We start from the raw sequence: 18,707 nt of genomic DNA, 5'->3' as shown, positions 1-18,707 counted from the left end.
GAATAGCATAAAAAAGTCAAAAAAAAAAACCCAACCCATATTTCCTAGTAGCCTGGATGTGATAGAAAATTACACGAGAGATTGATTATTTTTTTCCCCTGCTACCTGTGGGTCATTTCTTCCTTATTTCCTTAATTGCTGGCTCCCTCGGCATTAAAGACGGCAGATCAATTGGGTTAATACAGAGGATTGCTGGGAGGCCGAGTACCATTGATTCACCAGCAGGAGCAGATCCCTACCTTCCCCAAGTTTTTGGTTCCCTCTTCAACATTCACAGCAGCACTGTTGACATGGTCTTCAATCCTGTCAATCTTCTCCTGCTGCGACTAGATGCAAAGGAATTATGAGTGAGGTGACCTGCTGGGAAGCAGCAGTGAGCCAATACACACCATTTTAATGCCTGTAATCAGGGCCCCACAGCCGCTTTCATCTGCTACACACTGCAGCCGTGCAGCCTTAATGGTGCTTCATTAATAGAATCTGATCAACTGTGCTGAAACTGCAAACTTACTTTAAAAAAAACCTCAACTATTAAATAATAATACGGTGTGGGTATTATACAATGTGTTGCTGCAGTTAAGAGAAAACAACCCAAAACATATGATTTCTAAAGGTTTTCTGTGAATAGATGAACTCGCATTCCAAAGGGAAAACTAATCCAAACCTAGCCTTTTTGTTTCCTGCTGAGTTTCATGTTCAAAAAAAAAATTCTATAAAGAGCATTTGTAAGATCAGTACCACCTCCAACATACAAAGCTGCACCAAGAAATCTAAATAGAAGCGTTTAATCGTGACATTATAAAACACTGACTTAACTTTACAAATAGAGTAGTGACAGTACTGAAAATACACTTGATGTTGCTCTGTATTTTAGTGTTTAATTTTACAAAAACGTTCCATCCTTTCTCCAAATGCAGTCAGATTTCCCTGCAGTCTCTCTCAGAGAACACTGGAGCAAAAGATAAAGGGGTTTGTGGGTTTGTTTGTTCTTATTTTAATCTCAGCAGTACCCAGGCTGGTTTTATGTCACAAAATAATGAGACAAAAAATGTTCAGCTTAAAATAAAAGACATTCTGAACTTTTTTTTCCTCTTTCTAATTCAAAAACTGCTGAGTCCATCAGCTCTGGTATCCTCATCTACTATCCAATCCACACGCTGTAGATGTTTGCTATTACAGCTAATGATGGTTATGTGTAAAATCTGGAACAGGAACTCCCCGTTTTAGCTAAAGCTGCCAACATTTTAGTTACTGAATAAAAAATTTTGCAGTCCCTCTCCAGGCCAATGAATCTTAGTCTTTTTTTTTGTATGTGTGAAGCAGCACGTATTCAGCAGCAAGGATAAAAGCTATTTTATCTATCCCACCTAACCCAACAGCAAGGAGATAAACGAACTCTCCTAGGGGAAGAGAACTGTGGGTTTAAATTCCCTGTGGCACAGGAAGAACTAAATATTGGGAACTGAGCGTGGATGATGAAGATGCACAACCTTTTGGCAGCTACATGAGCAGAGAAAGTGCATGATAGAAGTGAGGGGAGCTTCAGATTTTTCTAGTACTCCTGATTAAGTGAGAAAAAGTACCTGAGAAACACCCACCCTGTGCAGACAAGGTTATCATCACCATTGTGATTAGAAATCGTAAAAATGAATGGGACCTGGGTAGAAGCCTGCGGTCAACACTGTGGAGTTTCTACTCAGGTTCAGCTGGTGGCCAGGGGCACTGGCTAGAACATCAGTAGTTGCTCTGGTGACAAGAACTTGGGAGGAATTACCAGCAGTAGTGCTGAAACAGAAGATTATTGCCTCCTCAAAAAAATTGCCTTAACAGAGCCTGAATGAACAGAAGAACCACTTGAGAGAAGATACTTGTAGCAACGAGCCACTGATGGAGGGCAGGGAGAGCTGTAGTTTTCTAACCAGATGGGGCAGCTGAGTAGTTAAACTAATGCTTTTGAACATTCCTCTTCTGTTGGCACTTGGAAAATCAAAAGAAAACCTTTCACCTTACTGCCAGACAATTTGATGTAAACATGATATGCATCACCTACGACTTCGGAAAGTATCTAATGTACCATCTTTGAAACTATAGGTGTATTTCCCATAGGTCCCAAGTAGCAAAGACAGCACCTTTGTGCAGGCATCCCAGCTCTCTGTGGGGAAACTGCTCTGCCTCTACGGGCATTTTCCTGAAGTTCCTAACAGTGACTAGGATTTTGTAGTCTTGAATATTGGCCTGAATAAATTCAGTTAACGTTATCCTGCTATTCTGTCACTTTGATCAAGTGATAGTAGCTCAGTCCGAGTTCAGATTACGGGCAGAAATATTGCTTATCTTTTTTCCCCCCAAGTAGGATATACCCATTTGTCCTCTTTCTGTACCAGACTCTATGGAGGATAGAATACAGAATTAATACTTACGCTGACTAAGAGAGAAAAATCAGTCACCAACTGGCTGAGCTGAATCAAGTCCTACAATAAAAACCAAATGTTATTTTGTATTAGTTGCTATGAACAGAAGCATCGGTGTGGCAGTAAGGGAGTTTCCACATACCTCTTCTAAAGTTTCCCAGGACTCAGCTGCATTTTCTTCCTGAGGTATTTCGGGAAGGCGGGAGTAGATCTGGATTAAACTTTGGGAGCCGTCCTTCACTTCCGTGTTACATAAAGTTTCTGAATGAGAAACATGCTTATAAATAAATGCACTGGATCAGAATGCGGGTGATGTGCAAAGTTTCACATTCTTAATGTTTCTCAAGGATAAACTGATATCTAACCTAATTCAAGCCAAGCAACAACCCTGAAAGCGATCATACAGGGAAAAGTCTTACTCGCAGCACTAGACAGTTTCTTAAAAGGAAATTATTGCCAAAGAAATGGATTCATTTCTATCAGCGCCCACTCACAATCAGTTCTGAGAATTATATTAAGTTATACTGCTGAATTCAAGGTCAGTTAATTAATTTTGTATCAACCAAGCTAAGAAAACTGAGCTCAGGACAAAATCCTTTCATTTACAAATGACACATAAAAACCACGCTTCCAAAACTGAACAGACAGTTATGCATTTTATGATTGATTATTTATGCCCCTGGTTTGATTTTCAGCCACGTGGGACTGAAAGAAGCTGGAGGAAAAAGCTTTCAAAGTAAAGGCAGTGAAAAGCAAGTAACGCGCTGCCCAGGATTCAGTGCTGGATCCAGTTGGGTAAAGGTCCTGCGAGGATGACAAATGTTTGCAGCTCAGCAGTGTAAAGGAGATATTCTCGAGTATCTCCCTTTCCAAATCACCTGGAGTGAGTGCAAAAGGCATTAGAACAAAGGGTAGTGGGAAAAATGGGGAATGAGAGGCAGTTAGGTGGCAAGGGGGTAGAGCAGATAGAACGAGCAGACACGCACATGCCTCCTCCAGTCAGAGAGCCCGGTCTTGAGCCACTACGGATGTAATGGACGCGAGCGTAATTATGGACAAGTAATTACATGGTAATAAAGTGTAACAGCAAGCAAGTTTGGCTTGTCCCAGCAAGGATTAAGGAAAAGCTTGAGAGTATGAAAGGCAGACTGGAGGATTTATGTATGTAACACAGTGCAAAGATCATGTCAATTTAGGCAATTTCGGTTTCTGAAGGAGAGAGCTCCTTTGGTAGGACACTGACATTTCCTTCCATAGGAGGGTGGTATCAAGAGAAAGCTTAATATGGGAAAGACTGGTTAGATATGTCTACTAATATTAAAGTGTAAATATTGCATTAAAATGTTCTTTAGAAACAATTAATGTACCAAGGTACTATAATAATATTATGTAACTGTTACGACAACAGATACGAACAATGGAAAACAAATAAAAATAATCGTAGTCAATAAAAAGCGGTAATAATGCATGCTTACTCATGGAATTAATTTAAGATAAAATAAAAATGATACATTTTCATAACATTGTCCATTTCTCAACATTTTTATCCCAGTATCTCAAAATACATTAAGGACCTAATCTTCCTACTTTCAGATCAATGTAAGTCTAACACCAATGAAGCCGATATTCAGCTGTAATTACTAAGTAAGCAGAGTAGCAGAGTAACAAGGATGGAGTAAGCCATTTGGTGTTTTATTTTGGGCTTTTTTTTCTTTCTAATTATTTCTACGCCTCTTCTTTCAAGAATCCAGACATGGAAGGCACTTCACTTTCTACCATCATCACCTGTTCTTCCAGAACATATTTTTGATCTATAGCATCAGACTAATTAATATTATATACCCAGTTCTGAAATATTCCTTTTCCCTTTCCAGTATAATTAATCATATATCCAAATGTGTCCATTTATGAATAAGCCAATTCTGCTACATACTCTGACATTTAACATAATTTTAAAGTATTTTATTCCATTTCAATCCTTCAATCTTATTACAAAATCATGTTTCTTCTGCCAAGAAAAGCATACTCTTCCCTAATCAGCTACACGCATGCTAAGTTGGTTGAAATTAAAATATTCGTAGTTCAAAAGCAAAACAAAAAACTACCACTCACTAAGCAAAACTGCCCCCTCACAAATTATGTTCCCTATTCTGGTCTGTCTTTAATCTATGCTGACCTATTGTAGAAAAGCACATCCTTCAACATACACGAATGATACTGAAGTTTTGCATGACACATATTCAAGAGAACTTAAAATTATAAGTAGGTTTACACGGTTTTCATTTTCTACTAACTAAAAATTAGTGGAAAAAACATTCCTCAAGAAAATTCTTTACTCAAAAAAACTAAAGAATAAGAAGAGTAAGAGAAGGTGAACTGACATTTGGGCTGAAAGTATGAGTAAGAAATTTATATTCACTAGTTCATGTTTTATCAAGTTTAACCAATTTTAATAGAACTGAGATTGGAAGTGGCTCCACCAGTTCACTTACGGCATCTCCACAGAAATGCAGTAATACAAAATACCTCTGCAGATTTTATAGAGCAGCTTCGCACCTCATTACACTCAAGATAAAAATCTAATGCTCCAGAAGATTCAATATGTTGGTTAAAAGATCTTAGTAATTTTAAGAGTGGAGTCTCACCTTTTGTTAATATTTGTTCAAAATGCAATTAAATTCCCTTTCTATTGGACCTGAAGCGAGGATGGTGAAGGGGGGAAGGGACCACATCATTTCACTGACAGTGCCTTCTAAACGGGCGATTTGAATTTGTAAACTCCCTCCTTCTCTACCAGATGGGAAGCAACATGCTACAAAGAATGGGCCTACTGAAGCTCCTTTGATTAAGATCAGCAGCCAAGATTTGCTTTCAGGACTGCAGCCTCTAAGCACAAAAGAATAGGCAATATATTGCATCTGTATTAGCAATTCAACAGAGCTGCTTTCACTGTCAGGCAAACTTGAAAAAAAAACATATCTGTTTAATTGTATTTAGTTGTCTGCCTGTCTGTATGTTTCACTTTAAATGGGGTGAATTATTTCCTGTATCCCTCAGCGGACTTGCAGGAGCGTTGTCATTCCGGTAATATTTTTCTGTTCTTCTCATCCCAATCTTTCCGATCAATTTCTGGTCTTTCTGAACTGCAGTTATGCTCAACGTCCTCCATACTTTAAAGGTATTTCAGATGAAAAAAGCAGTCCTGTTCTTTGAAATTAAACTCTAGTTCCCATTTACCACCTATGTAACTGTTGGAAAAGCAATAAGCCAAGACAAGGCCTTTCCAATGAATTACCAGAATGTATTAAGGACAACTGCAGAAAGTTACCAAAAGAAGAGATATTTTAAATTTAATTCTGATTGTAACAGAGAAGAGTTCACAAAGAGCCTGAAAGTAACAGCTAATATGGATGAAGGCAATCATTGAATACCAGAGTTCACTATTCTAAAAGTCAAGAGTAGAAGACTAAAGACAATGAGCTCCCTCTAAAAGAGCTATTAACACATTTGGCAAACTGATAAATAGAAACTATGGGGAAGAAGTTCCTAAAGGATAAAGGACTGCAGAAGAGCTGGCAGACACTAATAAAACAGACTATTCTGAAGATGACAGCAAATTGTCCTGATGCAGAGGAAAATGTTTATGGATTCAGCAAGAACTTTTCAATGCCCTGGATATCAAGAATTTGACACACAATTGAGTACATTTTGTAGAGAAAGGAGAGAAAACCAACAAACATACTTGAGCAACCTGGTCTAGAGGGAGGTGTCCCTGCCCGTGGCAGGGGGGTTGGAACTCGATGATCTTTAAGGTCCCTTCCAACTCTAACCATTCTATGATTCTATGACTTGTATCATGTTACAGTGTTTTTTCAAAATCTTTTCTTTAAATGGATTTATATTGTTTTCTGCTTTCTTTACAGTTACCGAGATAAAATGCTACAGGAAGAGATGTTCTCCTTTATATAGAAACTTGCTCCTCTTTTCCCGGTGTTTCAGCAGTGGCATATTATACTGTCATATAAAAATTGTTTTCTTCTTGATGTCGCAAACACTAATTCAATGAAAATGGCCTAAGTGATTGCTCACACACAACCATGTGATTTGCAGGGGCAGGGGAAAGAAGTCAAGCTACTGTGAAACATGAATGTAAGTGTTCTTAATATGACCAGTCTATTTCAAGATTCAAGGCTACCGGATCTTTTTCATGGAAGGCCACAACTATCTAATTTCTTAAGATACTTTAACTAGAGCATTCTCCACTTACCAAAACTCAGTCATAGGTCACGAGAAAAGTGTGGTGTAGAGAAAGAAAATCCACTTCTTGATTAACAATTATTCTTCAACTGAAATCTCGTTTGTTTACTTTACTTGTTGCTCTGGTCAGAAAACGCAGACTGGATACAACAATATAGATATCAGAGATCCAGAAATTAAATTCTACTACCTCCTCCTACAGTTGCAGATCTGGTTAAAGAGGCATCCTCCTGTCCTTCAAGTTGCTTTTTAAGTTCTTCTGCAGATTCAGAATGGAGCTGCAGGAAGTCTTTGATGGCAAATGAAGCTTCCTCTTTAACTGGATTTATCATTCTCTGCAGAACTGGGATGTCTTCCTGTCGGACGCGCAAACAGAGTTTCTCCATCTCTCTCATATTGGCTCGGAGTTGCTGTAACAGTTTTAGAAGTTATTTTGTAGCTTACTACATAAGGGCAGCAGACACCTTTTGTGTTTGGGAAGCAACTATCATCTTGATTATCTTTAAATAATCACAATAATAAATGGCATTTCTAAGTTTTAATAAACTATGACACAAAAACACCCCTCAAAAGTCCCAGCTTTCAAGCAATCACAGAATGATATGGGGTTGGAAGGGGCCTCTGGAGATCTAGTCCAATCCCCCTGCCAAAGCAGGTCGCACAGGAACGCATCCAGGTGAGTTTTGAATGTCTCCAGAGACAGAGACTCCACCACCTCCCTGGGCAGCCTGTTCCAGTGCTCTGCCACCCTCAAATTACCATGTTTAGATGGAACTTCTTATGTTCCATTAGGCATTGATCAGATCCCCCCTCAGCCTTCTCTTCTCCAGACTAAAAAGACCCGAGTCCCTCAGCCTTCCCTCGTAAGAGATGTTCTAGGCCCCTAAGCATCTTTTTAGTCCTTTGCTGTACCCCCTCCAGCAGTTGCCTGTCCTTCTTGAACTGGGAGGCCCAGAACTGGACACAGTACTCCAGATTTTGAGAAGACAGAAACTATTCACGACTAGCAAGAAGAGTCTGTGTGCAGGCATCTCCTGTGAGATAAATTTCTGTCTACAGCAAAAATAGAGGAGTTTTTTATTGCCTAGGCTTTTAAAATCTAAAAATGCACACAACTTTTCTTTTTCTACAAATGAAAAGAAGTAATTTATAGTTCAAATTATACCACTCATTGTTTCAGGACAGAGTTTTTATCGAATTATATAAAAAATAAGGCTATAATAAAAATAATATTCATTGCACTACATTATAAGACAATATAATAAATTATATTATTTCTTGCACTATTTGCCAATTGTTTTGAATATCATTCTCACAGCAGAACAAGAGAATGGATTAACACCAGTGAGTTGTTAGAAAAAATCACAGAATCACAGAATCTTAGTGGTTGGAAGGGACCTTTGAGATCATCGAGTCCAACCACATTAAAAAAAAAAAAAAAAAAAAAAAAAAAAAACCACACACAAAAACACACAAACAAACAAAAAAACACAACACAAAACCAAACAAACAACAACACCCCCCCTCCAAAAAAAAAAAAGCAAGCAGCATCCATCAACTAAACCCCACACACAACACCCCACCACAAACCAACAATCCCGGGCACTAGAGCACGCCCTGAAGAGCCACGTCTACACGTTTCTTAAATACCTCCAGGGATGGTGACTCCACCACCTCCCTGGGCAGGCTGTTCCAGTGCCTGACCACTCTCTCAGTAAAGTAATTCTTCCTAATATCTAATCTAAACCCCCCCTGCCGCAACTTCAGACCATTTCCTCTGGTCCTGTCGTTATTCCCTTGGGAGAAGAGGCCAACCCCCGCCTCTCTACAGTTTCCTTTCAGGTAGTTGTAGAGGGCAATGAGGTCTCCCCTCAGCCTCCTCTTCTCCAAACTAAACATGCCTAGTTCCCTCAGCCTCTCCTCATAGGACTTGTTCTCCAGACCCCTCACCAGCTTGGTGGCTCTCCTCTGGACACGCTCCAGCACTTCAATGTCTTTCCTGTAGTGAGGGGCCCAAAACTGAACACAGTACTCGAGGTGAGGCCTCACCAGTGCCGAGTACAGAGGCACGATGACTTCCCTGCTCCTGCTGGCCACGCTATTCCTGATACAGGCCAGGATGCCGTTGGCCTTCTTGGCCACCTGGGCACACTGCTGGCTCATGTTAAGCCGGCTGTCCACTAACACTCCCAGGTCCTTTTCTGCCAGGCAGCTTTCCAGCCACTCTTCCCCAAGCCTGTAGCGTTGCTTGGGGTTGTTGTGGCCGAAATGCAGAACCCGGCACTTGGCCTTATTAAACCTCATCCCATTGGCCTTGGCCCATTGGTCCAACCTGTCCAGGTCCCTCTGTAGAGCCTGCCGACCCTCAAGCAGATCAACACTCCCACCTAGTTTGGTGTCATCCGCAAACTTACTGAGGGTGCACTCAATCCCCTTATCTAGATCATCAATGAAGATATTGAACAAGACTGGCCCCAAAACTGAGCCCTGAGGGACACCACTGATGACCGGCCGCCAACCAGATTTTGCTCCATTAATCACAACTCGCTGAGCACGGCCATCCAGCCAGTTTTTTATCCAGCGGAGGGTACACTTGTCTATGCCATGATTCTCCAGTTTCTCCAGGAGAATGCCGTGAGGGACGGTGTCAAAGGCCTTACCAAAGTCCAGGTAGACAACGTCCACAGCCTTCCCCTTATCGAGAAAGCGGGTCACATGGTCATAGAAAGAGATCAAGTTGGTCAGGCAGGACCTCCCTCTCATAAACCCATGCTGGCTGGCCCTAATCCCTTGGCTGCCCTGCACATGCCTTGAGAGCTCACTCAGGATGATCCTCTCCATGATCTTTCCCGGTACCGAGGTCAGGCTGACAGGCCTGTAGTTTCCAGGATTCTCCTTCCGGCCCTTCTTGTAGATGGGCGTCACATTGGCCACCCTCCAGTCATCTGGCACCTCTCCTGTTGACCAGGATTGTTGATAAATAATGGAGAGAGGCTTGGTAAGCTCTCTTGCCAGCTCCCTGAGAACCTTTGGGTGAATGCCATCCGGCCCCATAGACTTATGCGTGTCCAGGTGCATAAGCAAATCATTAACTACTTCCTCTTGGATTACAGGGGAGTTGTTCTGTTCTCCAAAACAAAAGAAAGGTTTTCTTCCGTAATAAGAATAATAGAAATAATAATAATAAAAGAAAGGTTTTCTTCCGTAATACAAACCAGGTACAGGTAATGCCTTAGAAAGGTAATATTGCTTACCTAGAAAAGGAGGAACTAAACAGAAATTGCATTATTTCTATACTCTAGTAGAATTATTATTTTTTTAACATGTATGAAAGAAATAGTAAAAATATAGTTAGAGAAGAAGGAAATTAATTAAACAACAAATTGAAGTAACACTGCACGAACCATATTAGGCAACCAAGGAAAGAACTATTGATTCGTAAAAATCATTTGTCAAATTACTAAGAGTATATTCTATTGTATGCTTAAATTAAGAGTACTACTTGACAATTCAGGCGGCATGATTTAAGACTAACCCCAGGTAAAAACACTGATTAGCAATTAAAAAAAGGGAGATACAAAAAATAACTTTGTAAGATATTGAGTTGAATTAGAAACACAGTACCCAATAATTTTCCTCATACATTTCTCATATTAATCTACCTTGCTCTTACTGTTACCTTCCTCCCATGGTCTGCCCGTAAGTAGTGAAAAAGGGAGAATGTCATCACTGTCATTGTTCACCACGTGCTTTGTAAAATCTTGAAATTTCATTTGAAAGGCAAAACGGTACTATCTAGGCACAATGTTTAATTATCTATTTTGTGAGAATTATATGCAGAGGGCCCAGTGAAGTCGATCGTGCTGTTTTGCTTCAGGAAACAAAATTATTATTATCCTGTCATTGGCCATAATGAAGACAAAAAAACAATACGCCAAACAAAAACATGGTGTGAAACAGTGACAATAGTGATTCTGCGATGAGCTAATAATGCTTCCAAAGCAGTTTCATTATAAAAACAAAACAAAGGCAAAAAAAAAAAGGGAAAATTTCCCAGTTGAAATTGAGTTAAAACGTAACTCTGCTAGGGATTTGCCCCACTGCAGCTGCAGCTGGGGCGTATTACCAGTATAGCTAATGCACAGGTATAATGAAGACGGTTACTGGGCAGTGACCAACTCACTGCCGGAGTTTTCAAAAATCCTGAACAGGAGCTTCAAGTGAAACGAACTACCCACCCCAAGGAATGGCTAAATTAGATGCTCAGTTTCACTGTTCATCAGTACCTTGCTGATCAAAGAGAAATATTTGTGAGAAAGAAGATGGAGGAATCAAATGATGGTATTTGCCTGTTTGGTGAAATTTAATTTTAATACCTCTTCCTTTGTGGTTTTGGAGAGGACTCTTGTTCCATTTATTGTCAATTAAACAGGGGCTAAATGGATTCAGCCTAGCACAAAAGCTAAGCCCCACTGCGAGGAGACGTGTCTTAGGAGCTTACCCGGGTGTAACATGATAAATGTTATGGATATGCAAATGACCGTGACTTCTTTTCATAATCATTTTAATGGCACAGAGTTTAATTTCTGAGTAGAGCATAAAAGTTTATCACGCTCTTCCCAACTATTTCCACTTTTAAAACCAAGCTTACTCAGCAAAGGTGGTAACACAAGATCCTGATTGCATTTATGGGAACTCCTGAGTTTCAAACTCTCCAAAATTCAGCCCAAAAGACACAGAATTTTTCTTTTTAATATTTGCAATTTCAGTTTGTTAGCTTTCAAAACCAAGTAACAGCCTTTGTTTCAAATGGTTTTCTCACAAAAACTATAGGAAAATAAAGCTGGCGAAAACCTTGGGAAGTCATCCCTTCAAAGCATGGTCTGCTGTCCCTATTTTATTCCTGACAGTTGTTTATCTAATCAGGGCTTAAAAGGACTTCTTTATGAAGAGCTACAACCTCCTTAATACTATATCGCAGGAACTCATTATCCTAATTGCTACAGCATTTTACTCACGTCTAACAGAAATCTCTCTTGCATTAGTCCAAACCAGGTACTTCTAAGCCTCTCTGTTCACAACAGAGAAAGGCGAGCCCTGTCCTCTCTGCAACCATTGTTGCCACGTTTGCAAAAAGACAGCATACCATTGTTAGGTGTTCTTTGGGCAAAATAACTAATTTGTCAGTCTTTCCAAATAAGTTTCCCCAGTTTCTGACCATTTTCATCGCTCTCCCTGAATACTCCCTGATCGGCCCATACCCTCCTTAAAAAGTGTGGTGCCCAAATTGGATCAACTATTCTACCTGGGGTCCTACTGGGACTGACCAAAGAGATTCTATGAGAGGCTCTCCCGTTTACACATCTCACTACGTTATTTGGCTTTTTTGTGTATCCCTACCACACAACTGGGTCACTTTTACTCTGTGTCCCTCAAGTGCTCTTCTGCAGAAGCGCTGCCCCAACAGCGTCCCATGCTGGATCGATACAGCCAACGATTGGCCTTGTCCTCATCCAAAAACATACTGATTTTTCAGGTCTTTTCTCAATATTACTATGAACTCTAATTCTGTTCTCTCCACCAGAATCCCTCAGTCTCACCCAGCTTTATGCTGTTTGCATATATTTGCTACATAATGAAACTGATGTTACATAGCTATTATATAGTTCTGCATCCCTAGGTCTCAAAGGACTTTATTGAAGTAAGGTTCACTGTTCTTCTCGAATGGATGCAGGACTGAGATAGGGACATGAAGTCTGAGCTCAATTTTTCTGAAGTGTCCACAAATTTGGAGGTAGGTCTGGGAGATCCACTAAGATGGGGGATTCACTATATTATGTGAATAATGGGATTTTTTTCAGAAAAGTAAACGAAAAGTGGCATGGTTTTCACAAGTACTGTGAAAAAAGAAAAAAAAATATCTATTGACTCTATCAACACATCCCAAAATGGAAAGAAGTCATACATAATGAAGTTGCACTGATTTTCCACTATTTTCAAAATCTTTACAAACAAATTCAATTAAAAAAAATAATAAATTATAAATTTCTGTCAGAAAGTAAAATATAAAAGGAGACAAATGAGCCAAAGGAGGACTTCATTTAAACTTTAAAAAAAAAAAACAAAACACTGTTGCTGAAAATCACTATACCCATCTGTCCATTAAGCTTACCTTATTACTCAGCACACAGTTTTAAATAACTAAGAGAAGGATTTATTGTAAGTATTCAGTTTTTTCAAATTATCTTTAAAATCACAAAGTATCTTCCCATATTCTGCTTCTCCTAAGCAGTTTATGAATGGCAGTTCCTCTACAGATGTCTTGGATATATGAGAAAAATGACAGACTCCCTAAGGAATTCAGAAGTCTTAACAGCAATTTTCCGCAAACCAATAAACCTTATACAAAAGAGTATTTTTTTTTTTTCAGTATTTGCTTTTCGGAGCAGTAATTTTTCTTCACTACTAGTGACAGCTCAATTTTCAAAGTAATGTAACTTGATGAAAAACAGATGCCACGTTTCCATAGGCTTACTGTAGGCTGACTTAAAATATCATCATCACTTCACACTCAAATACGTAACACTCGGGACCACCACCACCAGTGTGATACCAGGAACACCTGTCTCTTGGGTGCAACCAATTTCATTACAACTGAGAAAAAGTAAGGGATGACAACAAAGAAGGGAATAATGGAATTCCTATCCAACTGCAGATAAATGCATACAGTGACCTGCAGTACTGTGCCATGGCAGAGAGTTTGGGCTACATTGCCATAGCATGCTGTTGATTAAGGAAAAGAGGTAAGAACAAAGAGCGTAAGGACACCTCAGTGCTTCAGGGCTGACCCAACATGAGGCCCTCCAGGCACCAAGATAACCAACAGGTCTCCATGGATACATCTTGTAGAAATGTTAAAGGGCTGAGAGGTTGGACGGGGCTCTGAGCAACCTCACCTAGTTGAAGATGTCCCTGCTTGTTGCAGGCGAGGTTGGATCAGATGACCTTTAAAGGTCCCTTCCAACCCAAACCATTCTATGATTCTATGACCAGCACCTTTGAAAAGGCAGAAACTATTTGAGCTGTAGGATTATTTCCCTGTAATGCGATATCTCTACCAGTTATGGAAATATCTGAAGTCCTACCTAAGGTACAGAACAGCTATTTTCTCAGTACTTCTGAAAAGGTGTCATCATGCCCTACACAAAGATTTCTCTGGTTTCTTCACTTTCCTTTTTAGAAGTTTTTAATGTGGCATTCAGTCACCAGAAAGAACAGGTATACATTTATGCCCATCTATACTTCTATTATAATTTTGACCATCATCAAAAGTACAACAGAAGTAATTATTCTGGGTAAACTGAAAATTCAGAAAAATGGCTAATTATGTGCACATGGATTAAATGTAGAGTGGCTGTGCATATATTTGTCTAAAACCTGTGGCGGATGCCTTGGGTCAATATTGACTTAGGGATTCCTAATGTATTTTTACAACATCTAATTTTGAGAGCAAAGTGTGTGCTGCAGAGAACATTTGGTATCACAATAATTAATCTGATTTCTTCGCAAACAAACAGATCATAAGTCCATTGGTAAACATTTAAACAGCTTACAGCAAACACATTCTACATGTCATATAATTTATTATCAAGTACTCCAGACTCCTAACTATTTAATTAAAACAAAGAGCTAGTCTACTCTTCTTGCATGGACCTAGATACTTATTCTGCTCTCTGGGTATCAGAATGTGAACCACTTTGATGCATAACTTGCGTCCAGATCTAAAAGCAATAAGTATTAAATAAAATACAAAAAAAAAATATTTTGGCTGAAAGTGAAAATGGCAGGCTTTAGGTTCAAGGCAAACATAAATGTTTCCAGAGACAAATATGAGGTTTTATTACTAAAGCACTTATGTATTTGAAAATATCATCTTCAACATGATTACTTTTTCTCTAATTATTGATAGATTTTGTCTCAATAAACAAATGATACTGATAATTAAGAGTTGCAAGAGAAGCCTTTCCTACCTCTCAGATGTGAAAACAGATTAGAGCACAGACATAAGCAAACGTGTTTACTACACCACACATCTTAGAATGCCATTGTTTTAGCAGGACTTCCACCTTTGGAAGACTCTTTCGATATTAAGAATAAACTTATCGTATATTCAAATTTCAAAAATGCTCAGTGAAAAATCAAAATAAACATTCAAACCTCCAAACAACAGAAAAATCAAGTGAATTTCATATATAACTTCTTATAATCTAGACTAGAAAAGACCTTTAACACCTTCAGTTCCTCTAAAAACATGCATAACTGCAGCTCTGTCTACTGTCTAATTCTGTTGCTCAATCAGGATTAAGTTCTTCTGAGTTTTTTTTCATTTTCAGTCTGGTCTAATTTCCCACAGCAGTTAATAAGACACTGCAACAAACACAGGGATTTACAGCATTAGAACGATAAAATACAGTGGTTTAGGACTGTCCTACCCCTTGCTGGCAAAGCACGCTCATCTGGATGCAGCATGGGTCACAAGGGTTTGTTCTAGTAACCAAGTCATGCCCCTCCTCTGAACAACACCTATGAATCCAACACAAGATGCTTCTCCTGCTGGCAAAGACGCATCTGTCCACTGATTTTTGCCAGTACAGCATGTTATAACCACTAGCTCAGATCAGCACTTTGCAGTTCAGATCTGGTCTTTGTGTTTTTCTGTACTGATAATGTTCTTTGGCTGTGTGCTGTTTAGCAGTGTGAAGGCTGATGTTTGGCACTAGCTTTTGCATCATTTTCATCAAGACGTGCATTTTTTTAGAAATAGATGCGAGATTCCCTGTGTGCTGAGTTACAGGTGACTGTGCATGAAGTCACTGACATGAGGCTGTGCTGACAAATGTGTCTGGTATTTCCTCCTTTGATGATATTATGCATCTAGTAAGAGATTTGCACACCAAACCAGTAGTCCAGATGTTCTGTGTTTGGTCTGAAACCATACTGTTAATTTTAATTAGCAGTATCCCTTATTGCAACTCCTGTCTTCTAATTTCGTAATCTACGAGGATAGTTTGCAAAAGAGCAGAGTCTCCAAACTTTTGTTTGTTGAAGAATCCTGAAACATTTCTGACTGTATTTGCCTCAAAGGACACAATTAGAAAATCCATACCTTTTAAACAAAGTAAGGCAATACCATGTACTTGTCAAATCTATGTCAAATACACATCTCTGTGAAGAACCATCCCTGAGGTAACCAGCACTATTTATGTAATTTAATTCCATTAATATCACAGTCATTTTAATATCCTTACCTGAACGGTTCGTCCTGCATTAATGTGCTCTTCATGCAATCTGTCCCAGAGCCTGCATCTTTGATACTAAAATAAAGGAAAAATACTCCATATAATTGCTATTTTTACCAACTAGCTATGCAGAAGAAAGGAACCTTCAGTAAATAATCACTTTAATTTTCCAAAATTGACACTGAAGAAGCTGAGTCAAAGCATTTCCACTGCAAAATTAGAGAGTAAATAGTAATGTATTTTGTGAATAATTTCATACAATGTCTTTTACTGAAATGAAGATAACCAGGATTTCAGCATCAGTTTTTAACAACAAAGAGATATTGCAGCATCCTGATACTGCTGTGGCATAATAACTCAACAGTCAGTAAAATGAAGGGCAGAAGGAGGAAAAAGGAATGGAATAGGGGATAAGCAGTACTGGTCATATAGAACAAGGTCTCTGATATTATTTACAAAGAGAATCGCATTCACTGCACAACACTAGTATCTACATTGACACTTACCATTTCAATATAGTTACAAACACAGTTATGAGAACCATCAGGGCAGATCCGGAACCTGGAGGAGGCTCCACTAACTTCAACAGGGAAACTATCCATCCAGCACTTCCCACCAGACAGAGACCAGTGTAATTATTCCACTAGCAGAGAGCAAGTTTTGCAAAAGAACTGCATATCATCACATATGATCCTTTTCATCATTAAAATATACCAATCCCTGCTATTCCCAGTTGACATAAATAGTACAGAGACATCATCATGAAAAAGAGTAGTAAAATAATAGGAGTAGAAGCTGTGATCCCTGGAACGTGGGCTGAAACCATCAAAGAATGCATTTAAAATACTAGAAAATATTAAAACATTTTTTTAATTGTTTAAATAACAAGACAAAATATTTACCATGATTTCTGAGGTATTTTTATGTAAAGTTTAATTCATTAATTTCTTAATATGCTTTGTTACCAATAAAAAACTCTATCTACAGCCTACATGTTTCCTTCATTCTTTTCATAATTTTAGAGGTCACAGCAATAAGGATCACAAGTTACTAAGCTTCCTAAAATACAACAAGAAATCTGAAGTTACTTATTATTTTCAGAGAAAAAAGTTCTTTCATGTTAGGATTTTGTAGTGCTATGGAAGAGAAAAGGTTTAGTGTTCAATTAAGTCAGATTAAAGTGATTTTTCTGGGAAACTAGCAACTTCTGCATAAATTATTATGCCATTAAAATTACTGCCATTGTTCTTTAAAATAAAATGGACCAAAAAATCTGTATCAGCAGTAGATCTTCCAATTCAGTCATCCCTGAAAGAGTACTGAAACAGGAATTTCTGAGGGTGGAACAGAAGGGGCTTGGGGAAACATTACCTTCTCAATTTCAACTGACTGTAATGTATTGTCTGCAGACCAAACAATTAAAAAAAATCCTGTTTTCCAGTTAAGAATTACAAGAAGAACTCCTCACGAAACCTTTATTGCTCTTTATAATTTCCACTAGAAGGGCTCAGCACATTCATCTGCTTTAAATATTTAGAAGTTTTATTACTTTGTTTCAAAATTCCGAGTATGCTAGCAATGACTTCAAAGAATCCAATGACTTAATACACACAGAGCAATGACCTGTACGCGGTCAGAGAATTCTTCCTTGTTGACTTCTCTTTTTCTTCCAACACAAAGTAGGCCATACTCCTGGGCAATGTTTGCTCCAAGAGACAGCAAACCTTGAGAAGAGATGGTATTGACATTATTTATCATTAAAAAATACAAGTAAAACTAAGAGGAGTTCATGAAGTAAAAACACTTATGGAATCCTAACCTGTTAGAGCAGGTCCAGAGGAGGGTCATGAAAATGATCAGAGGGCTGGAGCAGCTCTCCTATGAGGACAGGCTGAGAGAGCTGGGCTTGTTCAGCACAGAGAAGAGAAGGCTCCAGGGAGACCTGACTGCAGCCTTTCCACATATAAAGAGGGCTTAGCAGAATTACTAAGGACTGTAGTGACAGGACAAGAAGCAACACTTTTAAACTGAAAGAAGTTAAGTTTAGATTGGACATAAGAACAAAATTTTTTACAATGAGGGTGGTGAGACACTGGAACAGGTTCTGCCCAGAGAAGTTGTAGATGTCCCATCATTGGACAAGTTCAAGGTCAGGTGCGAGGGGGCTTTGAGGAACTTGATCTAGCGAAAGACGTCCCTGCCCATAGCAGGGGGGTTGGACTTGATGGTCTTCAAAGGTTCCTTCTAATGCAAACCATTCTGTGGTTCCATGATTCTGTGATATTTAATCGTAATTGTGCTATAGCCACATCACTCGTATTCCACATCAGAAATACAGAACATAAGGTTACTCTAAGACACTCAATCTCTTCTCCTCTTTGTGCCATTCTCTTTTGAGAGCTCTCTTTAGAAAGAAACCTTCATGCTTATGCTTTGCATCCCTTCCATTTTTCCTTGAAAGTATGCAGTGGACATGGAGAGAACTCAAAGCTTTTCATAATATCCTCAGAATTAATTTTTGTAGTAGGTAGTGCTCACCAGTATTTCTAAAAGCTCTACAATAAATTTCTTACACAAATGTATACACGCTGCAGTAAGACTCAGATATCTTAATTTCTCATTTTGTGTCACCTTTATGGACCACAACATAAGGTCCTCAGCAAAAGGTAAAAAGTGTTTCGCACAACATCCTTTAACTTTGGCACAGTTACAGGAAATGAAAGTAAAACTCAGAGAGCAA

General features: G+C 38.9%; 1 protein-coding gene across 1 annotated transcript in view; it reads right to left on the bottom strand.

The window, feature by feature from the left end:
* Positions 1 to 18,707, bottom strand: part of STX17 (syntaxin 17) — a 32,026-nt gene that overhangs the window by 3,317 nt on the left and 10,002 nt on the right. The window contains exons 4-8 of the mRNA XM_074146181.1: positions 15,977 to 16,042; positions 6,859 to 7,078; positions 2,554 to 2,672; positions 2,421 to 2,471; positions 240 to 326 (exon numbers count right to left, since the gene is read on the bottom strand). Of these exons, the coding sequence (XP_074002282.1) occupies positions 240 to 326; positions 2,421 to 2,471; positions 2,554 to 2,672; positions 6,859 to 7,078; positions 15,977 to 16,042 (543 nt within the window). The remainder of the gene's footprint in view (positions 1 to 239; positions 327 to 2,420; positions 2,472 to 2,553; positions 2,673 to 6,858; positions 7,079 to 15,976; positions 16,043 to 18,707) is intronic.

The sequence above is a fragment of the Numenius arquata genome, chromosome 4, assembly GCF_964106895.1.
Source record: "Numenius arquata chromosome 4, bNumArq3.hap1.1, whole genome shotgun sequence".
NCBI classification, from domain to species: domain Eukaryota; kingdom Metazoa; phylum Chordata; class Aves; order Charadriiformes; family Scolopacidae; genus Numenius; species Numenius arquata.
The sequence above is the reverse complement of the archived record's forward strand: the minus strand, read 5'-3'. Positions and strand labels throughout refer to the sequence as shown.